Consider the following 21,876-nt stretch of genomic DNA (forward strand, 5'->3'; position numbering starts at 1 on the left):
AGACTATAGACTAGACTATAGACTAGACTATAGACTAGACTATAGACTAGACTATAGACTAGACTATAGACTAGACTATAGACTAGACTATAGACTAGACTATAGACTAGACTATAGACTAGACTATAGACTAGACTATAGACTAGACTATAGACTAGACTATAGACTAGACTATAGACTAGACTATAGACTAGACTATAGACTAGACTATAGACTAGACTATAGACTAGACTATAGACTAGACTATAGACTAGACTATAGACTAGACTATAGACTAGACTATAGACTAGACTATAGACTAGACTATAGACTAGACTATAGACTAGACTATAGACTAGACTATAGACTAGACTATAGACTAGACTATAGACTAGACTATAGACTAGACTATAGACTAGACTATAGACTAGACTATAGACTAGACTATAGACTAGACTATAGACTAGACTATAGACTAGACTATAGACTAGACTATAGACTAGACTATAGACTAGACTATAGACTAGACTATAGACTAGACTATAGACTAGACTATAGACTAGACTATGACTAGACTAGAGACTAGACTATAGACTAGACTATAGACTAGACTATAGACTAGACTATAGACTAGACTATAGACTAGACTATAGACTAGACTATAGACTAGACTATAGACTAGACTATAGACTAGACTATAGACTAGACTATAGACTAGACTATAGACTAGACTATAGACTAGACTATAGACTAGACTATAGACTAGACTATAGACTAGACTATAGACTAGACTATAGACTAGACTATAGACTAGACTATAGACTAGACTATAGACTAGACTATAGACTAGACTATAGACTAGACTATAGACTAGACTATAGACTAGACTAGACTAGTGACTAGATTTCAGTCAAGAGTCTTTTTTCTTGATCTTTATACAACATTTCTTTACCACCTTTACATTTTACCTTACGATATAATACCGCCCATAGGTAACTAAAGTAAATACTTAGATAATGATTAAAATACCGCTTAGAAGAAGATTCAGCAATCGTAAACAAAACTTTGTTTTCAACAGTTTATCATTTAACTGAAAAAATCGAAAAACTTTATTTGTTCTGATGGGGGAAAATAAGTTAAACAGCACTATTATTCAAATTTCTAAAATGACCTTGAAAGTTAAAAGTATTATTTATATACATAATTGTTTTGTAAAAATCAGTTTTGTGTATAACTAAGGTGGGAAGTTGATGATGTCTTGACTTTAGAAAAATAGTTATTTAAAAGTTAGAGACAATACTTAACAAAAACATAAGTTTTGAAATAGCTATACATGATGGAAAATAGTTAATAATAAAGAAGTCAATTTAAAAGTTATAACATATATTTCTATAAAATTATTTTTTAAATATTTGTTAGAAAAAACTTAGTTAATTAAATGTAGTTAATACTTTTTCGAGAATATTTCAGGAGTTTATCTTACATTGGCAAACTGTATATACCAAAAAGTAGCATACTTTTAGGTTGTGAAAAATCTTTGTAGCTATTGCACTCCAATAACCTCCCTAATATATTACTTAAACGTTATTTTAATTGCCAAACAATTCGAAAAAGTTTTTATAAGACAGAGAGACCATGTTGTTTATTAAGTGACAAAATATCTTTGTTAATTTTATCTTTTACTTAAACATCTCTGCAAAAAAGTTTTATAGTTTATGGTGAAATCTGCCAAAAAAATAAGCCGCAGTTGTTTTGTAAATTAACATGTGATAAGAAACCAAAATATTTATGGGTTTTATTATAAGTCTTAATTGTGTCTGATAATGTATTAGGGTTAAAGTTACAGCAAACTTTAAGCACAAATTATTTTGGATAAGAAATTTAAAAAAAAACTGAATTTATTTTTAGCAATTTACGCATAATGCTTTCTCAAAAATTAAAATGGTTTGGGAATAAAACATTTTTCAAAAGTTGAAATTTAGTTTATATTCAAGAATGATTAGTGTATAATATTTCTTAACCAAGTAAAAAATAATTTTTCAAATATTTTTTACTAAAATTCAATCCCAAACTGGGGATAAATGTGGAACTCAACCCTCTCTTAAAGTTTGAAAAATCTTGGGGAATTGATTTAGAAAATTAAAAAATATTTGAAATTTTTCGAGAATATTCCAGGAATTTATACGACATTTTGCTACTAGGCAGAAAATTGTATACAATAAAAAGTAGCATACTTTTAGGCAGCTAAAATATTAAATATAAATAAACTTCTCTTTCAAACATTTGATTTTGTGTTTGTCAGGTCTAGTGGGTTCAGGCTTGAGGAGCCTTGGAGAATTAAGATTGTTACTAAATGCAATCTGTTTTCAATCTTATAGCCTTGTGTTTGTTGTCAATCCATTAGAAATATCACAAACACCATAACCTTATACATATTCTGTTTCTCTCTATATATTAAATTTGTGCTTATTGAGATGTAACCGTTTTCTTCTTTCTCCAAAAGATACATACATCTGCATAAATATATTTAAATACAAACAACATACTGGTTGGTATTCACATAAATTGTATTGTTTGTGTGTAAGTATTTAATATATCGTTATAAATAGAGAAGTACTTAAACCAATTTTTTAAATTATTATGGTCATTTAGGTTTGGTTTTCATTTAATTTGCGTTATTTTACATTGGACTTCTTTTACATACAATTTTTCTACTTGTTCTCTTTCTCTCTCCTTTTGCTGGAGTGTATTTTAAACGTATAAGCAGGAAACTAAGTATGAAGATGAAAGTATGAGTATGTGATGTTTTTGCTTTAAGTTAAAAAATGTAAAAATAATTGAGAAACACTCAAGAAATTTATGCTTCATTAAATTCATTTACGTTTTACTACCACCAAAAAACCGCATTAACATACAAACTTACCCTAGTAACCCAGCAAGCACAATAAACTCAAAGGTTTCTCAAATGAAATTAGGGGTTAGAGGTTTAAATTACACTTTTGAGAAATTTTTTATTTTTAATATTAACAAGAACTAGAAGTTAATTTGAAAAAAAAAAAATATCAAGAATTTAAAACCTTTGTTGTTGGGTTAGTTTCCGGTAGTTTTAAAGGTAGCAAATAAAAAAAATTTAATTTTTATTGAAAAATTGCTTGTCTATTGGAAAATGAGATGTTAAGTGTTGTTGATTTTAATGAAAATTAAAATTTTGGTATAAAATTTGATTTTTTAGTGAACATTTGATTTTTTAGTAAAAAATCTAATTTTTAATGAAAATTATAAAAAAATTTATGAAAAATCGGATTTTTATTTAAAATTTTAATTTTTGTGAAAAATCGGATCTGTTCTAGTTCTGTTCTGTTCTGTTCTGTTGTGTTCTAGTTCTGTTCTAGTTCTGTTCTAGTTCTGTTCTAGTTCTGTTCTAGTTCTGTTCTAGTTCTGTTCTAGTTCTGTTCTAGTTCTGTTCTAGTTCTGTCCTAGTTCTGTTCTAGTTCTGTTCTAGTTCTGTTCTAGTTCTGTTCTAGTTCTGTTCTAGTTCTGTTCTAGTTCTGTTCTAGTTCTGTTCTAGTTCTGTGCTAGTTCTGTTCTAGTTCTGTTCTAGTTCTGTTCTAGTTCTGTTCTAGTTCTGTTCTAGTTCTGTTCTAGTTCTGTTCTAGTTCTGTTCTAGTTCTGTTCTAGTTCTGTTCTAGTTCTGTTCTAGTTCTGTTCTAGTTCTGTTCTAGTTCTGTTCTAGTTCTGTTCTAGTTCTGTTCTAGTTCTGTTCTAGTTCTGTTCTAGTTCTGTTCTAGTTCTGTTCTAGTTCTGTTCTAGTTCTAGTTCTGTTCTAGTTCTGTTCTAGTTCTGTTCTAGTTCTGGTCTAGTTCTGTTCTAGTTCTGTTCTAGTTCTGTTCTAGTTCTGTTCTAGTTCTGTTCTAGTTCTGTTCTAGTTCTGTTCTAGTTCTGTTCTAGTTCTGTTCTAGTTCTGTTCTAGTTCTGTTCTAGTTCTGTTCTAGTTCTGTTCTAGTTCTGTTCTAGTTCTGTTCTAGTTCTGTTCTAGTTCTGTTCTAGTTCTGTTCTTCTAGTTCTGTTCTAGTTCTGTTCTAGTTCTGTTCTGGTTCTGTTCTAGTTCTTGCTATGTTCTAGTTCTGTTCTATTTCTGTTCTAGTTCTGTTTCTAGTTCTGTTCTACATAGTTCTGTTGCAGTCATGCTTTAATTCTGTTCTTAATCACGAAGATAGTTCCAACGCCTGTAGGATATGGAAATTATATACATATGTATGTTATGTATTATTTAAATACTCTGTGTTGCCCTCAACATTTCTAACGTATAAAAAAAAAAAAAACTATTTGTGTATAGAAAGTGAGATCTGAAACAGGCAACCACAAAAGAGTTATTTTATTGGAAGAATTTTTACTTTTTTCCTTCCATTTCTTACAAATATTTAAACATACACTTAAACATGTTCGTATTTATACATATTTACAACCAAAACAAGGACTTTTCCTTTATTTCCTCTCATCATATGCTGATGCTACTTTGTCGTATATGTCGTTACCAGCCAACCATCCAAAGAACAAGAAGAAATCCTATCAAGCGTATGGTAGAGAAGTATTTTTCCCAGTATGCAGATACTAACAAGACGTATATTTTATACACGTTTTCTTCTGTATATGTATATAATACCACATTGTGATTAAACATTTACACACAGGGGAAATAAAAGAAATATTTTAAATATACACTCGTATTTTTGCACTCATATGTAAGGAAATGAATGTTGGTATTTTCACTTTTGTTGTTTTCGGTTTTTGTTTGTATTTTGTAAAATAGTTGAACTTTATGAAAAAAATACTTTTATATGAATGGAAATATTAATAATGTACAAATTTTTTTACCTTTAATTTCTTAAAAAAAAATTTCGAAAGAAATGACTTTAAATTTGTTGAGGAGCTGCAAATTTTAGAATTATGAGTCTGTCAGAAATAATTGTATTTTCTATAGAATAGTTGCGCTTCTGTCAGAACTAAACTGAACTAGAACTGAACAAGAACTGAACTAGAACTGAACTAGAACTGAACTAGAACTGAACTAGAACTGAACTAGAACTGAACTAGAACTGAACTAGAACTGAACTAGAACTGAACTAGAACTGAACTAGAACTACTAGAACTGAACTAGAACTGAACTAGAACTGACTAGAACTGAACTAGACTGAACTAGAACTGAACTAGAACTGAACTAGAACTGAACTAGAACTGAACTAGAACTGAACTAGAACTGAACTAGAACTGAACTAGAACTGAACTAGAACTGAACTAGAACTGAACTAGAACTGAACTAGAACTGAACTAGAACTGAACTAGAACTGAACTAGAACTGAACTAGAACTGAACTAGAACTGAACTAGAATGAACTAGAACTGAACTAGAACTGAACTAGAACTGAACTAGAACTGAACTAGAACTGAACTAGAACTGAACTAGAACTGAACTAGAACTGAACTAGAACTGAACTAGAACTGAACTAGAACTGAACTAGAACTGAACTAGAACTGAACTAGAACTGAACTAAACTGAACTAGAACTGAACTAGAACTGAACTAGAACTGAACTAGAACTGAACTAGAACTGAACTAGAACTGAACTAGAACTGAACTAGAACTGAACTAGAACTGAACTAGAACTGAACTAGAACTGAACTAGAACTGAACTAGAACTGAACTAGAACTGAACTAGAACTGAACTAGAACTGAACTAGAACTGAACTAGAACTGAACTAGAACTGAACTAGAACTGAACTAGAACTGAACTAGAACTGAACTAGAACTGAACTAGAACTGAACTAGAACTGAACTAGAACTGAACTAGAACTGAACTAGAACTGAACTAGAACTGAACTAAACTGAACTAGAACTGAACTAGAACTGAACTAGAACTGAACTAGAACTGAACTAGAACTGAACTAGAACTGAACTAGAACTGAACTAGAACTGAACTAGAACTGAACTAGAACTGAACTAGAACTGAACTAGAACTGAACTAGAACTGAACTAGAACTGAACTAGAACTGAACTAGAACTGAACTAGAAACTGAACTAGAACTGAACTAGAACTGAACTAGAACTGAACTAGAACTGAACTAGAACTGAACTAGAACTGAACTAGAACTGAACTAGAACTGAACTGAAAGAAACTGAACTAGAACTGAACTAGAACTGAACTAGAACTGAACTAGAACTGAACTAGAACTGAACTAGAACTGAACTAGAACTGAACTAGAACTGAACTAGAACTGAACTAGAACTGAACTAGAACTGAACTAGAACTGAACTAGAACTGAACTAGAACTGAACTAGAACTGAACTAGAACTGAACTAGAACTGAACTAGAACTGAACTAGAACTGAACTAGAACTGAACTAGAACCTAAGAAACACCAACTCTTTAAAATTAAATTTCTTTTAATTTAATTCAATACAAAGTGTCATTGTTATAAAATTATTCAAAGCCATTGTCTATTAAATTATCCTTGTTTCATTAAATTCCTCTTCAAATTTCTAGTTTAATTTAACAAAAATTAAATTATTTCATTATTTAAACCATAAAGTATTAGGCAAAAAAAAAAAAAATTATACCACAAAAATCCTAAATTCTATCTTTGGCTAAATCGTTAAATAGAGCAGAAACCAACGGGAAATATAAATCATCGCAAAATTATTAAACAAAAGGAGTAGCAAAGGAAAACCAGGAAATAAAATATATAATAATAACTACCTCCATTACAATTTATTAAAGCAGAATAATTGAGCTCTCATATACCCACAAACCAGTTGGAGATAGAAAGACACCAAACCCACGTAATTCTAACTAGAATTTATTTTTCGTATTAAATTCCATTCTCTTACAATTATTTGTACGTTAACGATGAGTACAAATATTCATCATAATTGCCATGGGCCTAGTCATGTTTAACATTTCTTAACATTCCATCAGTTAAAGAATTTTCTATGGTGGTAAATGTGGTGGCATGTGGCTGATGCCCTGACTGAGTGACTGGCTTGTCCTGATAGTGCTGTATTGTGTTGTGCGGTAACGACTGATTGACTGATTTGTCGGTCTTTACAAGTGAAAATAAAGCAATTTATTCTCAAACCACCAGCAAGAGAAAAACAAATTATTTGTTTTCTTTCTAGCGAGCCTAACAAAAATACTAATTTGTAATTGTAAACACAGTGCATGGACAGATTTCCGTGAATGGATTATCAGTATAAAAGACAATAAGTTATGGTGCTTATAATGCTTATATATTTTATGTTGCAAAAAAACTGGTCCACTTGTAAAATAAGAAAATTACCATAATTTTCTGTAAAAAAATGTAAAGAAAAACAAAAAAAAAAAAAAAACATATCATAAAGATTGTTTAAGAGCTATTTATGTACTTGGTTCAAGATAAAATAAATATTTTAACCAAAATAAATACTGCTACTATATGAAAAAGTGAACAAGTTATTTTTTCATCTCAGTTCATTTGTAGCTCCAATATTTGATTAATATGCGCAAATTAATAAATAAACACATAGTGCCGAAATACGCTCAAATAAAGACATTTTCTTTTAAAACCACCCCGAACTGTCAGTTTTTTATTTATGGGGAAGGGATTCTACAAATACAGGGATTTATATATCAAAAAATATTGTTTTGCAAATGACTTATAGACAAATTATCGTCAATATTTTTATTGCCAAATACGTGAACCCTATTTCAACTAAATCAAATACCATTAATATGAAAATGTAAAACATGAGGAACAATAAGTACACCCAATTTATGAATATTTTAATTTATTACTTCTGACAGAAGCAACTTTTCTCTACTGAAATATGGTTCAGTTCTAGTTCAGTTCTAGTTCAGTTCTAGTTCAGTTCTAGTTCAGTTCTAGTTCAGTTCTAGTTCAGTTCTAGTTCAGTTCTAGTTCAGTTATAGTTCAGTTCTAGTTCAGTTCTAGTTTCAGTTCTAGTTCAGTTCAGTTCAGTTCTAGTTCAGTTCTAGCTCAGTTCTAGTTCAGTTCTAGTTCAGTTCTAGTTCAGTTCTAGTTCAGTTCTAGTTCAGTTCTAGTTCTAGTTCAGTTCTAGTTCAGTTCTAGTTCAGTTCTAGTTCAGTTCTAGTTCAGTTCTAGTTCAGTTCTAGTTCAGTTCTAGTTCAGTTCTAGTTCAGTTCTAGTTCAGTTCTAGTTCAGTTCTAGTTCAGTTCTAGTTCAGTTCTAGTTCAGTTCTAGTTCAGTTCTAGTTCAGTTCTAGTTCAGTTCTAGTTCAGTCTAGTTCAGTTCTAGTTCAGTTCTCTAGTTCAGTTCTAGTTCAGTTCTAGTTCAGTTCTAGTTCAGTTCTAGTTCAGTTCTAGTTCAGTTCTAGTTCAGTTCTAGTTCAGTTCTAGTTCAGTTCTAGTTCAGTTCTAGTTCAGCAGTTCTAGTTCAGTTCTAGTTCAGTTCTAGTTCAGTTTCTAGTTCAGTTCTAGTTCAGTTCTAGTTCAGTTTCTAGTTCAGTCTAGTTCAGTTCTAGTTCAGTTCTAGTTCAGTTCTAGTTCAGTTCTAGTTCAGTTCTAGTTCAGTTCTAGTTCAGTTCTAGTTCAGTTCTAGTTCAGTTCTAGTTCAGTTCTAGTTCAGTTCTAGTTCAGTTCTAGTTCAGTTCTAGTTCAGTTCTAGTTCAGTTCTAGTTCAGTTCTAGTTCAGTTTCTAGTTCAGTTCTAGTTCAGTTTAGTTCATTCTAGTTCAGTTCTAGTTCAGTCTAGTTTCAGCAGTTTCTAGTTCAGTTCTAGTTCAGTTCTAGTTCAGTTCTAGTTCAGTTCTAGTTCAGTTCTAGTTCAGTTCTAGTTCAGTTCTAGTTCAGTCTAGTTCAGTTCTAGTTCAGTTCTAGTTCAGTTCTAGTTCAGTTCTAGTTCAGTTCTAGTTCAGTTCTAGTTCAGTTCTAGTTCAGTTCTAGTTCAGCAGTTCTAGTTCAGTTCTAGTTCAGTTCTAGTTCAGTTCTAGTTCAGTTCTAGTTCAGTTCTAGTTCAGTTCTAGTTCAGTTCTAGTTCAGTTCTAGTTCTTCTAGTTCAGTTCAGTTCAGTTCGAGTTCAGTTCTAGTTCAGTTCTAGTTCAGTTCTAGTTCAGTTCTAGTTCAGTTCTAGTTCAGTTCTAGTTCAGTTCTAGTTCAGTTCTAGTTCAGTTCTAGTCAGTTCTAGTTCAGTTCTAGTTCAGTTCTAGTCAGTTCTAGTTCAGTTCAGTTCTAGTTCAGTTCTAGTTCAGTTCTAGTTCAGTTCTAGTTCGTTCTAGTTCAGTTCTAGTTCAGTTCTAGTTCAGTTCTAGTTCAGTTCTAGTTCAGTTCTAGTTCAGTTCTAGTTCAGTTCTAGTTCAGTTCTAGTTCAGTTCTAGTTCAGTTCTAGTTCAGTTCTAGTTCAGTTCTAGTTCAGTTCTAGTTCAGTTCTAGTTCAGTTCTAGTTCAGTTCTAGTTCAGTTCTAGTTCAGTTCTAGTTCAGTTCTAGTTCAGTTCTAGTTCAGTTCTAGTTCAGTTCTAGTTCAGTTCTAGTTCAGTTCTAGTTCAGTTCAGTTCAGTTCTAGTTCAGTTCTAGTTCAGTTCTAGTTCAGTTCTAGTTCAGTTCTAGTTCAGTTCTAGTTCAGTTCTAGTTCAGTTCTAGTCAGTTCTAGTTCAGTTCTAGTTCAGTTCTAGTTCAGTTCTAGTTCAGTTCTAGTTCAGTTCTAGTTCAGTTCTAGTCAGTTCAGTTCTAGTTCAGTTCTAGTTCAGTTCTAGTTCAGTTCTAGTTCAGTTCTAGTTCAGTTCTAGTTCAGTTCTAGTTCAGTTCTAGTTCAGTTCTAGTTCATTCTAGTTCAGTTCTAGTTCAGTTCTAGTTCAGTTCTAGTTCAGTTCTAGTTCAGTTCTAGTTCAGTTCTAGTTCAGTTCTAGTTCAGTTCTAGTTCAGTTCTAGTTCAGTTCTAGTTCAGTTCTAGTTCAGTTCTAGTTCAGTTCTAGTTCAGTTCTAGTTCAGTTCTAGTTCAGTTCTAGTTCAGTTCTAGTTCAGTTCTAGTTCAGTTCTAGTTCAGTTCTAGTTCAGTTCTAGTTCAGTTCTAGTTCAGTTCTAGTTCAGTTCTAGTTCAGTCTAGTTCAGTTCTAGTTCAGTTCTAGTTCAGTTCTAGTTCAGTTCTAGTTCAGTTCTAGTTCAGTTCTAGTTCAGTTCTAGTTCAGTTCTAGTTCAGTTCTAGTTCAGTTCTAGTTCAGTTCTAGTTCAGTTCTAGTTCAGTTCTAGTTCAGTTCTAGTTCAGTTCTAGTTCAGTTCTAGTTCAGTTCTAGTTCAGTTCTAGTTCAGTCTAGTTCAGTTCTAGTTCAGTTCTAGTTCAGTTCTAGTTCAGTTCTAGTTCAGTTCTAGTTCAGTTCTAGTTCAGTTCTAGTTCAGTTCTAGTTCAGTTCTAGTTCAGTTCTAGTTCAGTTCTAGTTCAGTTCTAGTTCAGTTCTAGTTCAGTTCTAGTTCAGTTCTAGTTCAGTTCTAGTTCAGTTCTAGTTCAGTTCTAGTTCAGTTCTAGTCAGTTCTAGTTCAGTTCTAGTTCAGTTCTAGTTCAGTTCTAGTTCAGTTCTAGTTCAGTTCTAGTTCAGTTCTAGTTCAGTTCTAGTTCAGTTCTAGTTCAGTTCTAGTTCAGTTCTAGTTCAGTTTAGTTCAGTTCTAGTTCAGTTCTAGTTCAGTTCTAGTTCAGTTCTAGTTCTAGTTCTAGTTCAGTTCGAGTTCAGTTCGAGTTCAGTTCTAGTTCAGTTCTAGTTCAGTTCTAGTTCAGTTCTAGTTCAGTTCTAGTTCAGTTCTAGTTCAGTTCTAGTGCAGTTCTAGTTCAGTTCTAGTTCAGTTCTAGTTCAGTTCTAGTTCAGTTCTAGTTCAGTTCTAGTTCAGTTCTAGTTCAGTTCTAGTTCAGTTCTAGTTCAGTTCTAGTGCAGTTCTAGTTCAGTTCTAGTTCAGTTCTAGTTCAGTTCTAGTTCAGTTCTAGTTCAGTTCTAGTTCAGTTCTAGTTCAGTTCTAGTTCAGTTCTAGTTCAGTTCTAGTTCAGTTCTAGTTCAGTTCTAGTTCAGTTCTAGTTCAGTTCTAGTTCAGTTCTAGTTCAGTTCTAGTTAGTTCTAGTTCAGTTCGAGTTCAGTTCGAGTTCAGTTCTAGTTCAGTTCTAGTTCAGTTCTAGTTCAGTTCTAGTTCAGTTCTAGTTCAGTTCTAGTTCAGTTCTAGTGCAGTTCTAGTTCAGTTCTAGTTCAGTTCTAGTTCAGTTCTAGTTCAGTTCTAGTTCAGTTCTAGTTCAGTTCTAGTTCAGTTCTAGTTCAGTTCTAGTCAGTTCTAGTTCAGTTCTAGTTCAGTTCTAGTTCAGTTTCTAGTTCAGTTCTAGTTCAGTTCTAGTTCAGTTCTAGTTCAGTTCTAGTTCAGTTCTAGTTCAGTTCTAGTTCAGTTCTAGTTCAGTTCTAGTTCAGTTCTAGTTCAGTTCTAGTTCAGTTCTAGTTCAGTTCTAGTTCAGTTCTAGTTCAGTTCTAGTTCAGTTCTAGTTCAGTTCTAGTTCAGTTCTAGTTCAGTTCTAGTTCAGTTCTAGTTCAGTTCTAGTTCAGTTCTAGTTCAGTTCTAGTTCAGTTCTAGTTCAGTTCTAGTTCAGTTCTAGTTCAGTTCTAGTTCAGTTCTAGTTCAGTTCTAGTTCAGTTCTAGTTCAGTTCTAGTTCAGTTCTAGTTCAGTTCTAGTTCAGTTCTAGTTCAGTTCTAGTTCAGTTCTAGTTCAGTTCTAGTTCAGTTCTAGTTCAGTTCTAGTTCAGTCTAGTTCAGTTCTAGTTCAGTTCTAGTTCAGTTCTAGTTCAGTTCTAGTTCAGTTCTAGTTCAGTTCTAGTTCAGTTCTAGTTCAGTTCTAGTTCAGTTCTAGTTCAGTTCTAGTTCAGTTCTAGTTCAGTTCTAGTTCAGTTCTAGTTCAGTTCTAGTTCAGTTCTAGTTCAGTTCTAGTTCAGTTCTAGTTCAGTTCTAGTTCAGTTCTAGTTCAGTTCTAGTTCAGTTCTAGTTCAGTTCTAGTTCAGTTCTAGTTCAGTTCTAGTTCATTTCTAGTTCAGTTCTAGTTCAGTTCTAGTTCAGTTCTAGTTCAGTTCTAGTTCAGTTCTAGTTTAGCTCTAGTTCAGTTCTAGTTCAGCTCTAGTTCAGTTCTAGTTCAGTTTTATTTCAGTTTTAGTTCAGTTCTAGTTCAGTTTTAGTTGCTTCTATCTATATTTAAAATAAAGAAAAACTTTTCAATTAGAATATTCAAAGCTTTTTTATTCCTTTTTGTCATCACTGAAATTTATTTGACATGAAAAGAAGCCCTTTAGCTATTATTCTCAATCTGTCTTTATTTGAGGCCCTGCTTAGCTAATATGACATAATTTTTTCTCTTTCCCAAAGATACGAAAAAACAAAACACTAACTCATGATTTACAGCCATTTTCTATAACCCTCTCTTTAGCTTAATTATTTTTCCATAAATCAAAATTTATTTTAAAAAACTACTGGAAGGAGTTAAGAAACACCATAACGACAGCAACAGCAAGCCTTGTAGCTGTTTTATCACCTGACACATTTAGACACAAAAATATTTTCGCTCAAGTTGAAAAAAGAGAGGAAGTACAAAATGAAATACCGAAAAAAATAAAACAATTCTATTGAAATACAAATTCTTTTGATTTATGAGTTAAAACATATATTTGTTTATATTTATAGATAATATGTATGTATGTGTGAAGAAGTTGTAGTAAGTCGGTAGATTTATATGATTTTAAAATGCTATTTTGTGCTTTACGATCCCTGAGGTTATGACACAAGCCTCATACGAACATGCTTTCTCACAAAAGGTGTTTGCGGTTTGAATGGATGAAATGTTAGGTTTTCATATCTTTCAAACCAATATTTGTTGGAAAATTATAGCTAAAAGTAAAAGTAAAGAGTAAAATATTTTCAAAAGTATACAATTTTCTTATGACTAACTGAATATCCATATGCACATGTGTATGTACATATGTAAATATGTATGTAGATGTGTAAGCAATAACATTTCTATTTTTCATATTGTTTGTAAGTCGTTTTGCATCACTAGTCTCTGTTTTTTGAAGTAACAAGTTTTGTTTTGATTTTCCTTTCAACTTAAGATGAGATTTTACTATTTCTTTACAATTCAAGAATTTGTTTAACATTTGATTAAATTGTCAAATACATACAAATGTTATACAATTTCATAAGATTTGTATTTGCAAATGTTCTACAATCTGGGAACTATTTCATGACTAAGTATATAAAATAGTTTATTTTTCATTTTCAATTTTAATAAAATTTTGTATTTATTGAAATTTAAAGGAATAAACTTTGAATAAGCAAAGTAATACACTAAATATTGCAGCTTTCATTTAGTTTAGAACAATTTTAATAAAGTATCAAATGAAAGTAGATTTTTCGCTTTAATATTTTACACACCTAAGGCGTATGAGTAATATTAATTGCGAGTTTATTGGTTAATATTGGCCATAATTGCCGAAACTTTAAAGATATTTTTAAAAATTTTGTAACAAGTAATTGTAAATGAAATTTATAAAATTAAATTAAATTTGTAATACACTCAACAAAACTCTGAATGCCCTATTACTTTTTCAGGCTATTAAATTTTAAATTTCAAATAAACCTTGCCAAATATACAGAACAACATTGCAAATAAAAAAACTGTATTTATAAATCATTTCTGACAGTGGTTACAGAGCCGCTTAAGATAAGAAATGAAGTAGAAAACTCTAGTTTTTTGTGTGAATAGAAATGTTGTTAGAAAAAAAAAAACTTTAAAAGAAATTGATTTAAGTAAATAACAGAAAAAAGGTTTCAAATGTGTTTTAAATAGTTCTTGACTATTAATCACATTTACTACAATATAAAGGAAAATAACATGATTTATAGTCTTTTTTTTTTTAGAAAACCAACACCTGTTTTAAGTTTGGGGCTAAAATTGGAGGAGATTTTCAATCTTTTAAAATTTTCATAAAAGGATTTAATTTTAAATCCTAATATTCTTAATATTTGTTCATGCTATGTATGTATTTTATGCTTAATTTTTTTTTGTTGTTACTTAATTTCCTTTTATTAAGTTTTGCTTTTAAAATCTTCTCTTTCTGTTAAAAATATAAAGTTATTGTTATTGTTGCTTAATTTTTCCGTGTTAAGTGTTTGAACAAATATTTGCATCTGCTCTTAACTGTCACCAACATTTACACAACTTTTATTACGTGAGCCAGACATGGAAAATACAAATTTTAAATAGTACTAAATAACGTGGCACAAGATTTACATGGACACACAGACGGACGGACGGACGGACAGACGGACGGACGGACAGACGGACAGACGGACAAAGCTTGATCGACTAGACTATAGACTTGACTATAGACTAGAGTATAGACTAGAGTATAGACTAGAGTATAGACTAGAGTATAGACTGGAGTATAGACTAGAGTATAGACTAGAGTATAGACTAGAGTATAGACTAGAGTATAGACTAGACTATAGACTAGACTATAGACTATAGTCTAGTCTATAGTCTAGACTATAGACTAGACTATAGACTATAGTCTAGTCTATAGTCTAGACTATAGACTAGACTATAGACTAGACTATAGACTAGACTATAGACTAGACTATAGACTAGACTATAGACTAGACTATAGACTAGACTATAGACTAGACTATAGACTAGACTATAGACTAGACTATAACTAGACTATAGACTAGACTATAGATTAGACTATTGAATAGACTATAGACTAGACTATTGACTAGACTATATAAAAATACCGAATATGTCGTGGGATACTGCGGTATATTTCGATATCAAAAGGACTAAAGTATGAATTTTCCATGTCTGACGTTAGCCTTAAACGAACACACACATACATACACAAAACTGTAACAAACATAAATATGAACATCAAATTTCACTCAACTTAAATGTACGGGTTGATGAAATGAAAGTAAGAGAGAGAGAGAGTTTATAACTACAAACAATGAGTAATAGTTTCCTACAAAACTAACGGCTACACACACTTACATACAGACAAACCAACACTAATAAGTAGGGAAAAAATTCTTGGCAATTAAAACTGTATGTATGGTAATACACTACATTGAAGTATAGTGTAGCAAACTTGTTTGTTTGAATATTTCTTACCAAACTTAAGTGTTTTGTTTTTGGGTGGCTGGGGGCTTTTGATAAGCAATAAATCCAGACATTTGATCATTGACTATTTGAAGAATTAATGCATATTTAATAACGTTCGAAAACTTCTACGAAAAGTTAAAGAATTGTAATAAAATGGGAAAAGGAAAACTAAAACCGTAACACTAAAACATACTTTTTTGCTGCAAATAGTTTTCAACTAGACATTAAACAAAAAACAAAAACCAAAAACAAGTATAGATTGTGCAAAAAACTCCCTAACATAGATGAGTAAGAAAGGAAAGAAAAGTTGGCAAAAGAAAAAAGGCAAAACTAAATATAAATTATTTACCAGAGATGTTGGTGTTTGATTACAATAAACATGAGGTTGGAAAACAGGGTGAGGATTTTATTAAAAGCTTTGAAATTTTGCTAATATGTACTTACACAAAATTCCTTGAGGTAAAATTTTATTGAATTTTTCAATATTAAATCCAATTGCAGTGGCTTTGGCATTAAGTGAATTATACGTAAGGGAGATTGTTCATATTTCTTTGTTTTTATCTTAAACATTTGAGGGAAAAATATTAATCTACTTATAATTCAATTCAATTATCCTGTAAACAAATTGCCAATTGTAGAAATCGGGGGTGAAATTCTGCAAACATTATAAGCTGTCTATAGTCTAGTTTATAGTCTAGTTTATGGTGTAGTCTATAGTCCAGTCTATAGTCTAGTCTATAGTCTTATCTATATTCTAGTCTATAGTGTAGTATATAGTCTGGTCTATTGTCTAGTCTATATTCTAGTCTATAGTCTAGTCTATAGTTTGGTCTCTAGTCTATAGTGTAGTATATAGTCCAATCTATTGTCTAGTCTATATTCCAGTCTATAGTCTACTATATATTCTATAGTCTAGTTCATAGTTTAGTCTACAGTCTAGGTCTATTGTCCAGTTTATAGTCTAGTCTATAGTCTAGTATAAGTCCAGTATATTGTCTAGTCTATAGTCTAATCTGTATTCTAGTATAATCTATAGTTTAGTCTATGTCTAGTCTATAGTCTAGTCTAGTCTAGTCTAGTCTATAGTCTAGTCTATAGTCTGTTCTATAGTCTAGTCTATAGTCTAGTCTATAGTCTAGTCTATAGTCTAGTCTATAGTCTAGTCTATAGTCTAGTCTATTAGTCTAGTCTATAGTCTAGTCTATAGTCTAGTCTATAGTCTAGTCTATAGTCTAGTCTATAGTCTAGTCTATAGTCTAGTCTATAGTCTAGTCTATAGTCTAGTCTATAGTCTAGTCTATAGTCTAGTCTATAGTTTGGTCTCTAGTCTATAGTGTAGTATATAGGTCCAATCTATTGTCTAGTCTATATTCCAGGTCTATAGTCTACTATATATTCTATAGTCTAGTTTATAGTTTAGTCTACAGTCTAGTCTATTGTCCAGTTTATAGTCTAGTCTATAGTCTAGTCTATAGTCTAGTCTATAAGTCTAGTCTATAGTCTAGTCTATAGTCTAGTCTATAGTCTAGTCTATAGTCTAGTCTATATTCTAGTCTATAGTCTAGTCTATAGTTTGGTCTCTAGTCTATAGTGTAGTATATAGTCCAATCTATTGTCTAGTCTATATTCCAGTCTATAGTCTACTATATATTCTATAGTCTAGTTTATAGTTTAGTCTACAGTCTAGTCTATTGTCCAGTTTATAGTCTAGTCTATAGTCTAGTATATAGCCCAGTATATTGTCTAGTCTAGTCTAATCTGTATTCTAGTCTAGTCTATAGTCTAGTCTATAGTCTAGTCTATAGTCTAGTCTATAGTCTAGTCTATAGTCTAGTCTATAGTCTAGTCTATAGTCTAGTCTATAGTCTAGTCTATAGTCTAGTCTATAGTCTAGTCTATAGTCTAGTCTATAGTCTAGTCTATAGTCTAGTCTATAGTCTAGTCTATAGTCTAGTCTATAGTCTAGTCTATAGTCTAGTCTATAGTCTAGTCTATAGTCTAGTCTATAGTCTAGTCTATAGTCTAGTATAGTCTAGTCTATAGTCTAGTCTATAGTCTAGTCTATAGTAGTCTATAGTCTAGTCTATAGTCTAGTCTATAGTCTAGTCTATAGTCTAGTCTATAGTCTAGTCTATAGTCTAGTCTATAGTCTAGTCTATAGTCTAGTCTATAGTCTAGTCTATAGTCTAGTCTATAGTCTAGTCTATAGTCTAGTCTATAGTCTAGTCTATAGTCTAGTCTATAGTAGTCTATTAGTCTAGTCTATAGTCTAGTCTATAGTCTAGTCTATAGTCTAGTCTATAGTCTAGTCTAGTCTAGTCTATAGTCTAGTCTATAGTCTAGTCTATAGTCTAGTCTATAGTCTAGTCTATAGTCTAGTCTATAGTCTAGTCTATAGTCTAGTCTATAGTCTAGTCATAGTCTAGTCTATAGTCTAGTCTATAGTCTAGTCTATAGTCTAGTCTATAGTCTAGTCTATAGTCTAGTCTATAGTCTAGTTATAGTCTCGTCTATAGTCTAGTCTATAGTCTAGTCTATAGTCTAGTCTATAGTCTCGTCTATAGTCTAGTCTATAGTCCAGTCTATAGTCTCGTCTATAGTCTAGTCTATAGTCTCGTCTATAGTCTAGTCTATAGTCTAGTCTATAGTCTAGTCTATAGTCTAGTCTATAGTCTAGTCTATAGTCTAGTCTATAGTCTAGTCTATAGTCTAGTCTATAGTCTAGTCTATAGTCTAGTCTATAGTCTAGTCTATAGTCTAGTCTATAGTCTAGTCTATAGTAGTCTATAGTCTAGTCTATAGTCTAGTCATAGTCTAGTCTATAGTCTAGTCTATAGTCTAGTCTATAGTCTAGTCATAGTCTAGTCTATAGTCTAGTCTATAGTCTATTCTATAGTCTAGTCTATAGTCTAGTCTATAGTCTAGTCTATAGTCTAGTCTATAGTCTAGTCTATAGTCTAGTCTATAGTCTAGTCTATAGTCTAGTCTATAGTCTAGTCTATAGTCTAGTCTATAGTCTAGTCTATAGTCTAGTCTATAGTCTAGTCTATAGTCTAGTCTATAGTCTAGTCTATAGTCTAGTCTATAGTCTAGTCTATAGTAGTCTTAGTTAGTCTATAGTCTAGTCTATAGTCTAGTCTATAGTCTAGTCTATAGTCTAGTCTATAGTCTAGTCTATAGTCTAGTCTATAGTCTAGTCTATAGTCTAGTCTATAGTCTAGTCTATAGTCTAGTCTATAGTCTAGTCTATAGTCTAGTCTATAGTCTAGTCTATAGTCTAGTCTATAGTCTAGTCTATAGTCTAGTCTATAGTCTAGTCTATAGTCTAGTCTATAGTCTAGTCTATAGTCTGGTCTATAGTCTAGTCTATAGTCTAGTCTATACTCTAGTCTATAGTCTAGTCTATAGTCTAGTCCATAGTCTAGTCTATAGTCTAGTCTATAGTCTAGTCTATAGTCTAGTCTATAGTCTAGTCTATAGTATAGTCTATAGTCTAGTCTATAGTATAGTCTATAGTCTAGTCTATAGTCTAGTCTATAGTCTAGTCTATAGTCTGGTCTATAGTCTAGTCTATAGTCTAGTCTATAGTCTAGTCTATATTCTAGTCTATAGTCTAGTCTAGTCTGTAGTCTAGTCTATAGTCTAGTCTATAGTCTAGTCTATAGTCTAGTCTATAGTCTAGTCTATAGTCTAGTCTATAGTCTAGTCTATAGTCTATTCTATAGTCTAGTCTATAGTCTAGTCTATAGACTAGTCTATAAAACTAGTCTATAGTCTAGTCTATAAACTAGTCTATAGATTAGTCTATATTCTAGTTTACAACCTAGTCTATACAAATGCAAAAAAAATTAAAAAAAATAAAATTGTATATATCTTTTAGAATCATTTGATCTTCCAAAAATAGTTTAATATTAATCATACGTCAAGTGTAAAAAATATTTTTTTAAAGAATTTTTAGGGAAATTAAAAATGTTCTTGGATGATTTTTATTTACCAACTGCATGAGATGACGCTGTAACCCAATTATCAACAATATCGATTTTATGCCTTTTACTTCTGGTAAAAATTAATAAAAACTATAGTAATATTTAACATAAGGTAATACTATATTGTTTAAACTTGAAAAAATAATAAAAATTCTGTGAAAAAACTTTGTAATTATATGCCACAATAAACATATTTTCGTTTAAAGTTAAAATTAATTATAGTTGGAAAAAAGTTAAAATATTACGGTCAAGGTTTTTTAATTAAACAATCAACTTAACAAAAACAAAGTTTATTAAATATTTTAAATTAATTTTAACAATTTCATAATAATTTTTGTTGACACAATATTTCTGTTTTAAACACCCTGTTTTGCTATTTTAACAGAATATAGAAAACAGAAAAAATGAAATAAAAAGTTGGTCAATTTAAGTCATCATTTTGTGTGGCTGGGTGTAAGGAAGACGAGGAAGACATTAATCAAGACTCATTAGAGTGGAAAAAATAAAACACCAACACGAAGAACACAATAGAAATTTCATACTAAGCAAAAATGGAAAGGAAAATGAAATAAAATACAACAACTAAAATATTATTCTTAAAATGTATATAAATATATATGTATATAAATTAAACAGTGGTCAGCGGCAATAAAAAGAACAATTTATTTGGAATAAGGTTGTATTTCTAAAATTTCTTTGTTCCTTAAAAGTTTTCTAATAATTTTATAATAGATTTCACTATTTCATTGCCCCACTGTACATTTTCAGAAACCTACACTTTCATTTAATGAAAAAGGAAAAACAGAAACATTAGTCGAACACTTTCTTTTATTAGAAATTTGTTATGTTTTGAGAAAGTTTCATTTTTCTTGCATTTCTTTTTATCTGTGATATTAGATATTTTTTAACAAATTTATGCTTTTGTTTTTATTTACAAAATAAAATTTAAATTACTCAAATTTATTTGAAATTAAATTTTATTACAATTTTTATTTAACAATTATAAATTTCTTTTCGTTTTAGGTAAGTTTTTCAACATTTGGCAGAAATTGTTGGTAATTATTTAATATTTTAAATGATTAATTATATTAAAGCTCAATATTTTAGGTTTGCGGTTGTTGAAATTGTTTAAAAAATCTGAATTTTAAACTATTTTCTTAATAAATTCTGATTAATATTAATCATACGCCTGGGTGTCAACGAAAACATACAACAATTTTTAAGCCACAGTTGTATAAAAGTCTATAGTCTAGTCTATAGTCTAGTCTATAGTCTAGTCTATAGTCTAGTCTATAGTCTAGTCTATAGTCTAGTCTATAGTCTAGTCTATAGTCTAGTCTATAGTCTAGTCTATAGTAGTCTCTAGTAGTCTATAGTCTAGTCTATAGTCTAGTCTATAGTCTAATCTATAGTCTAGTCTATAGTCTAGTCTATAGTCTAGTCTATAGTCTAGTCTATAGTCTAGTCTATAGTCTAGTCTATAGTCTAGTCTATAGTCTAGTCTATAGTCTAGTCTATAGTCTAGTCTATAGTCTAGTCTATAGTCTAGTCTATAGTCTAGTCTATAGTCTAGTCTATAGTCTAGTCTATAGTCTAGTCTATAGTCTAGTCTATAGTCTAGTCTATAGTCTAGTCTAGTCTATAGTCTAGTCTATAGTCTAGTCTATAGTCTAGTCTATAGTCTAGTCTAGTCTATAGTCTAGTCTATAGTCTAGTCTATAGTCTAGTCTATAGTCTAGTCTATAGTCTAGTCTATAGTCTAGTCTATAGTCTAGTCTATAGTCTAGTCTATAGTCTAGTCTATAGTCTAGTCTATAGTCTAGTCTATAGTCTAGTCTATAGTCTAGTCTATAGTCTAGTCTATAGTCTAGTCTATAGTCTAGTCTATAGTCTAGTCTATAGTCTAGTCTATAGTCTAGTCTATAGTCTAGTCTATAGTCTAGTCTATAGTCTAGTCTATAGTCTAGTCTATAGTCTAGTCTATAGTCTAGTCTATAGTCTAGTCTATAGTCTAGTCTATAGTCTAGTCTATAGTCTAGTCTATAGTCTAGTCTATAGTCTAGTCTAGTCTAGTCTATAGTCTAGTCTATAGTCTAGTCTATAGTCTAGTCTATAGTCTAGTCTATAGTCTAGTCTATAGTCTAGTCTATAGTCTAGTCTATAGTCTAGTCTATAGTCTAGTCTATAGTCTAGTCTATAGTCTAGTCTATAGTCTAGTCTATAGTCTAGTCTATAGTCTAGTCTATAGTCTAGTCTATAGTCTAGTCTATAGTCTAGTCTATAGTCTAGTCTATAGTCTAGTCTATAGTCTAGTCTATAGTCTAGTCTATAGTCTAGTCTATAGTCTAGTCTATAGTCTAGTCTATAGTCTAGTCTAGTATAGTCTATAGTCTAGTCTATAGTCTAGTCTATAGTCTAGTCTATAGTAGTCTATAGTCTAGTCTATAGTCTAGTCTATAGTCTAGTCTATAGTCTAGTCTATAGTCTAGTCTATAGTCTAGTCTATAGTCTAGTCTATAGTCTAGTCTATAGTCTAGTCTATAGTCTAGTCTATAGTCTAGTCTATAGTCTAGTCTATAGTCTAGTCTATAGTCTAGTCTATAGTCTAATCTATAGTCTACTCTATAGTCTAGTCTATAGTCTAGTCTATAGTCTAGTCTATAGTCTAGTCTATAGTCTAGTCTATAGTCTAGTCTATAGTCTAGTCTATAGTCTAGTCTATAGTCTAGTCTATAGTCTA

The 21,876-nt window shown here is 31.1% G+C and overlaps 1 protein-coding gene across 1 annotated transcript in view; it reads left to right on the forward strand.

The window, feature by feature from the left end:
* LOC119612050 overlaps nt 1-20,230 on the forward strand; it is a 31,161-nt gene extending 10,931 nt beyond the window's left edge. Inside the window, exon 2 of the mRNA XM_037967760.1 lies at nt 20,160-20,230. Coding sequence (XP_037823688.1) covers nt 20,160-20,203 — 44 coding nt within the window. The 3' untranslated portion in view covers nt 20,204-20,230. The remainder of the gene's footprint in view (nt 1-20,159) is intronic.
* The last annotated feature ends 1,646 nt before the right edge of the window (nt 20,231-21,876 follow it).

The sequence above is a fragment of the Lucilia sericata genome, unplaced genomic scaffold (assembly GCF_015586225.1).
Source record: "Lucilia sericata isolate MDLA Ls3-8-SP2 unplaced genomic scaffold, ASM1558622v1 Contig001587F_arrow, whole genome shotgun sequence".
NCBI classification, from domain to species: domain Eukaryota; kingdom Metazoa; phylum Arthropoda; class Insecta; order Diptera; family Calliphoridae; genus Lucilia; species Lucilia sericata.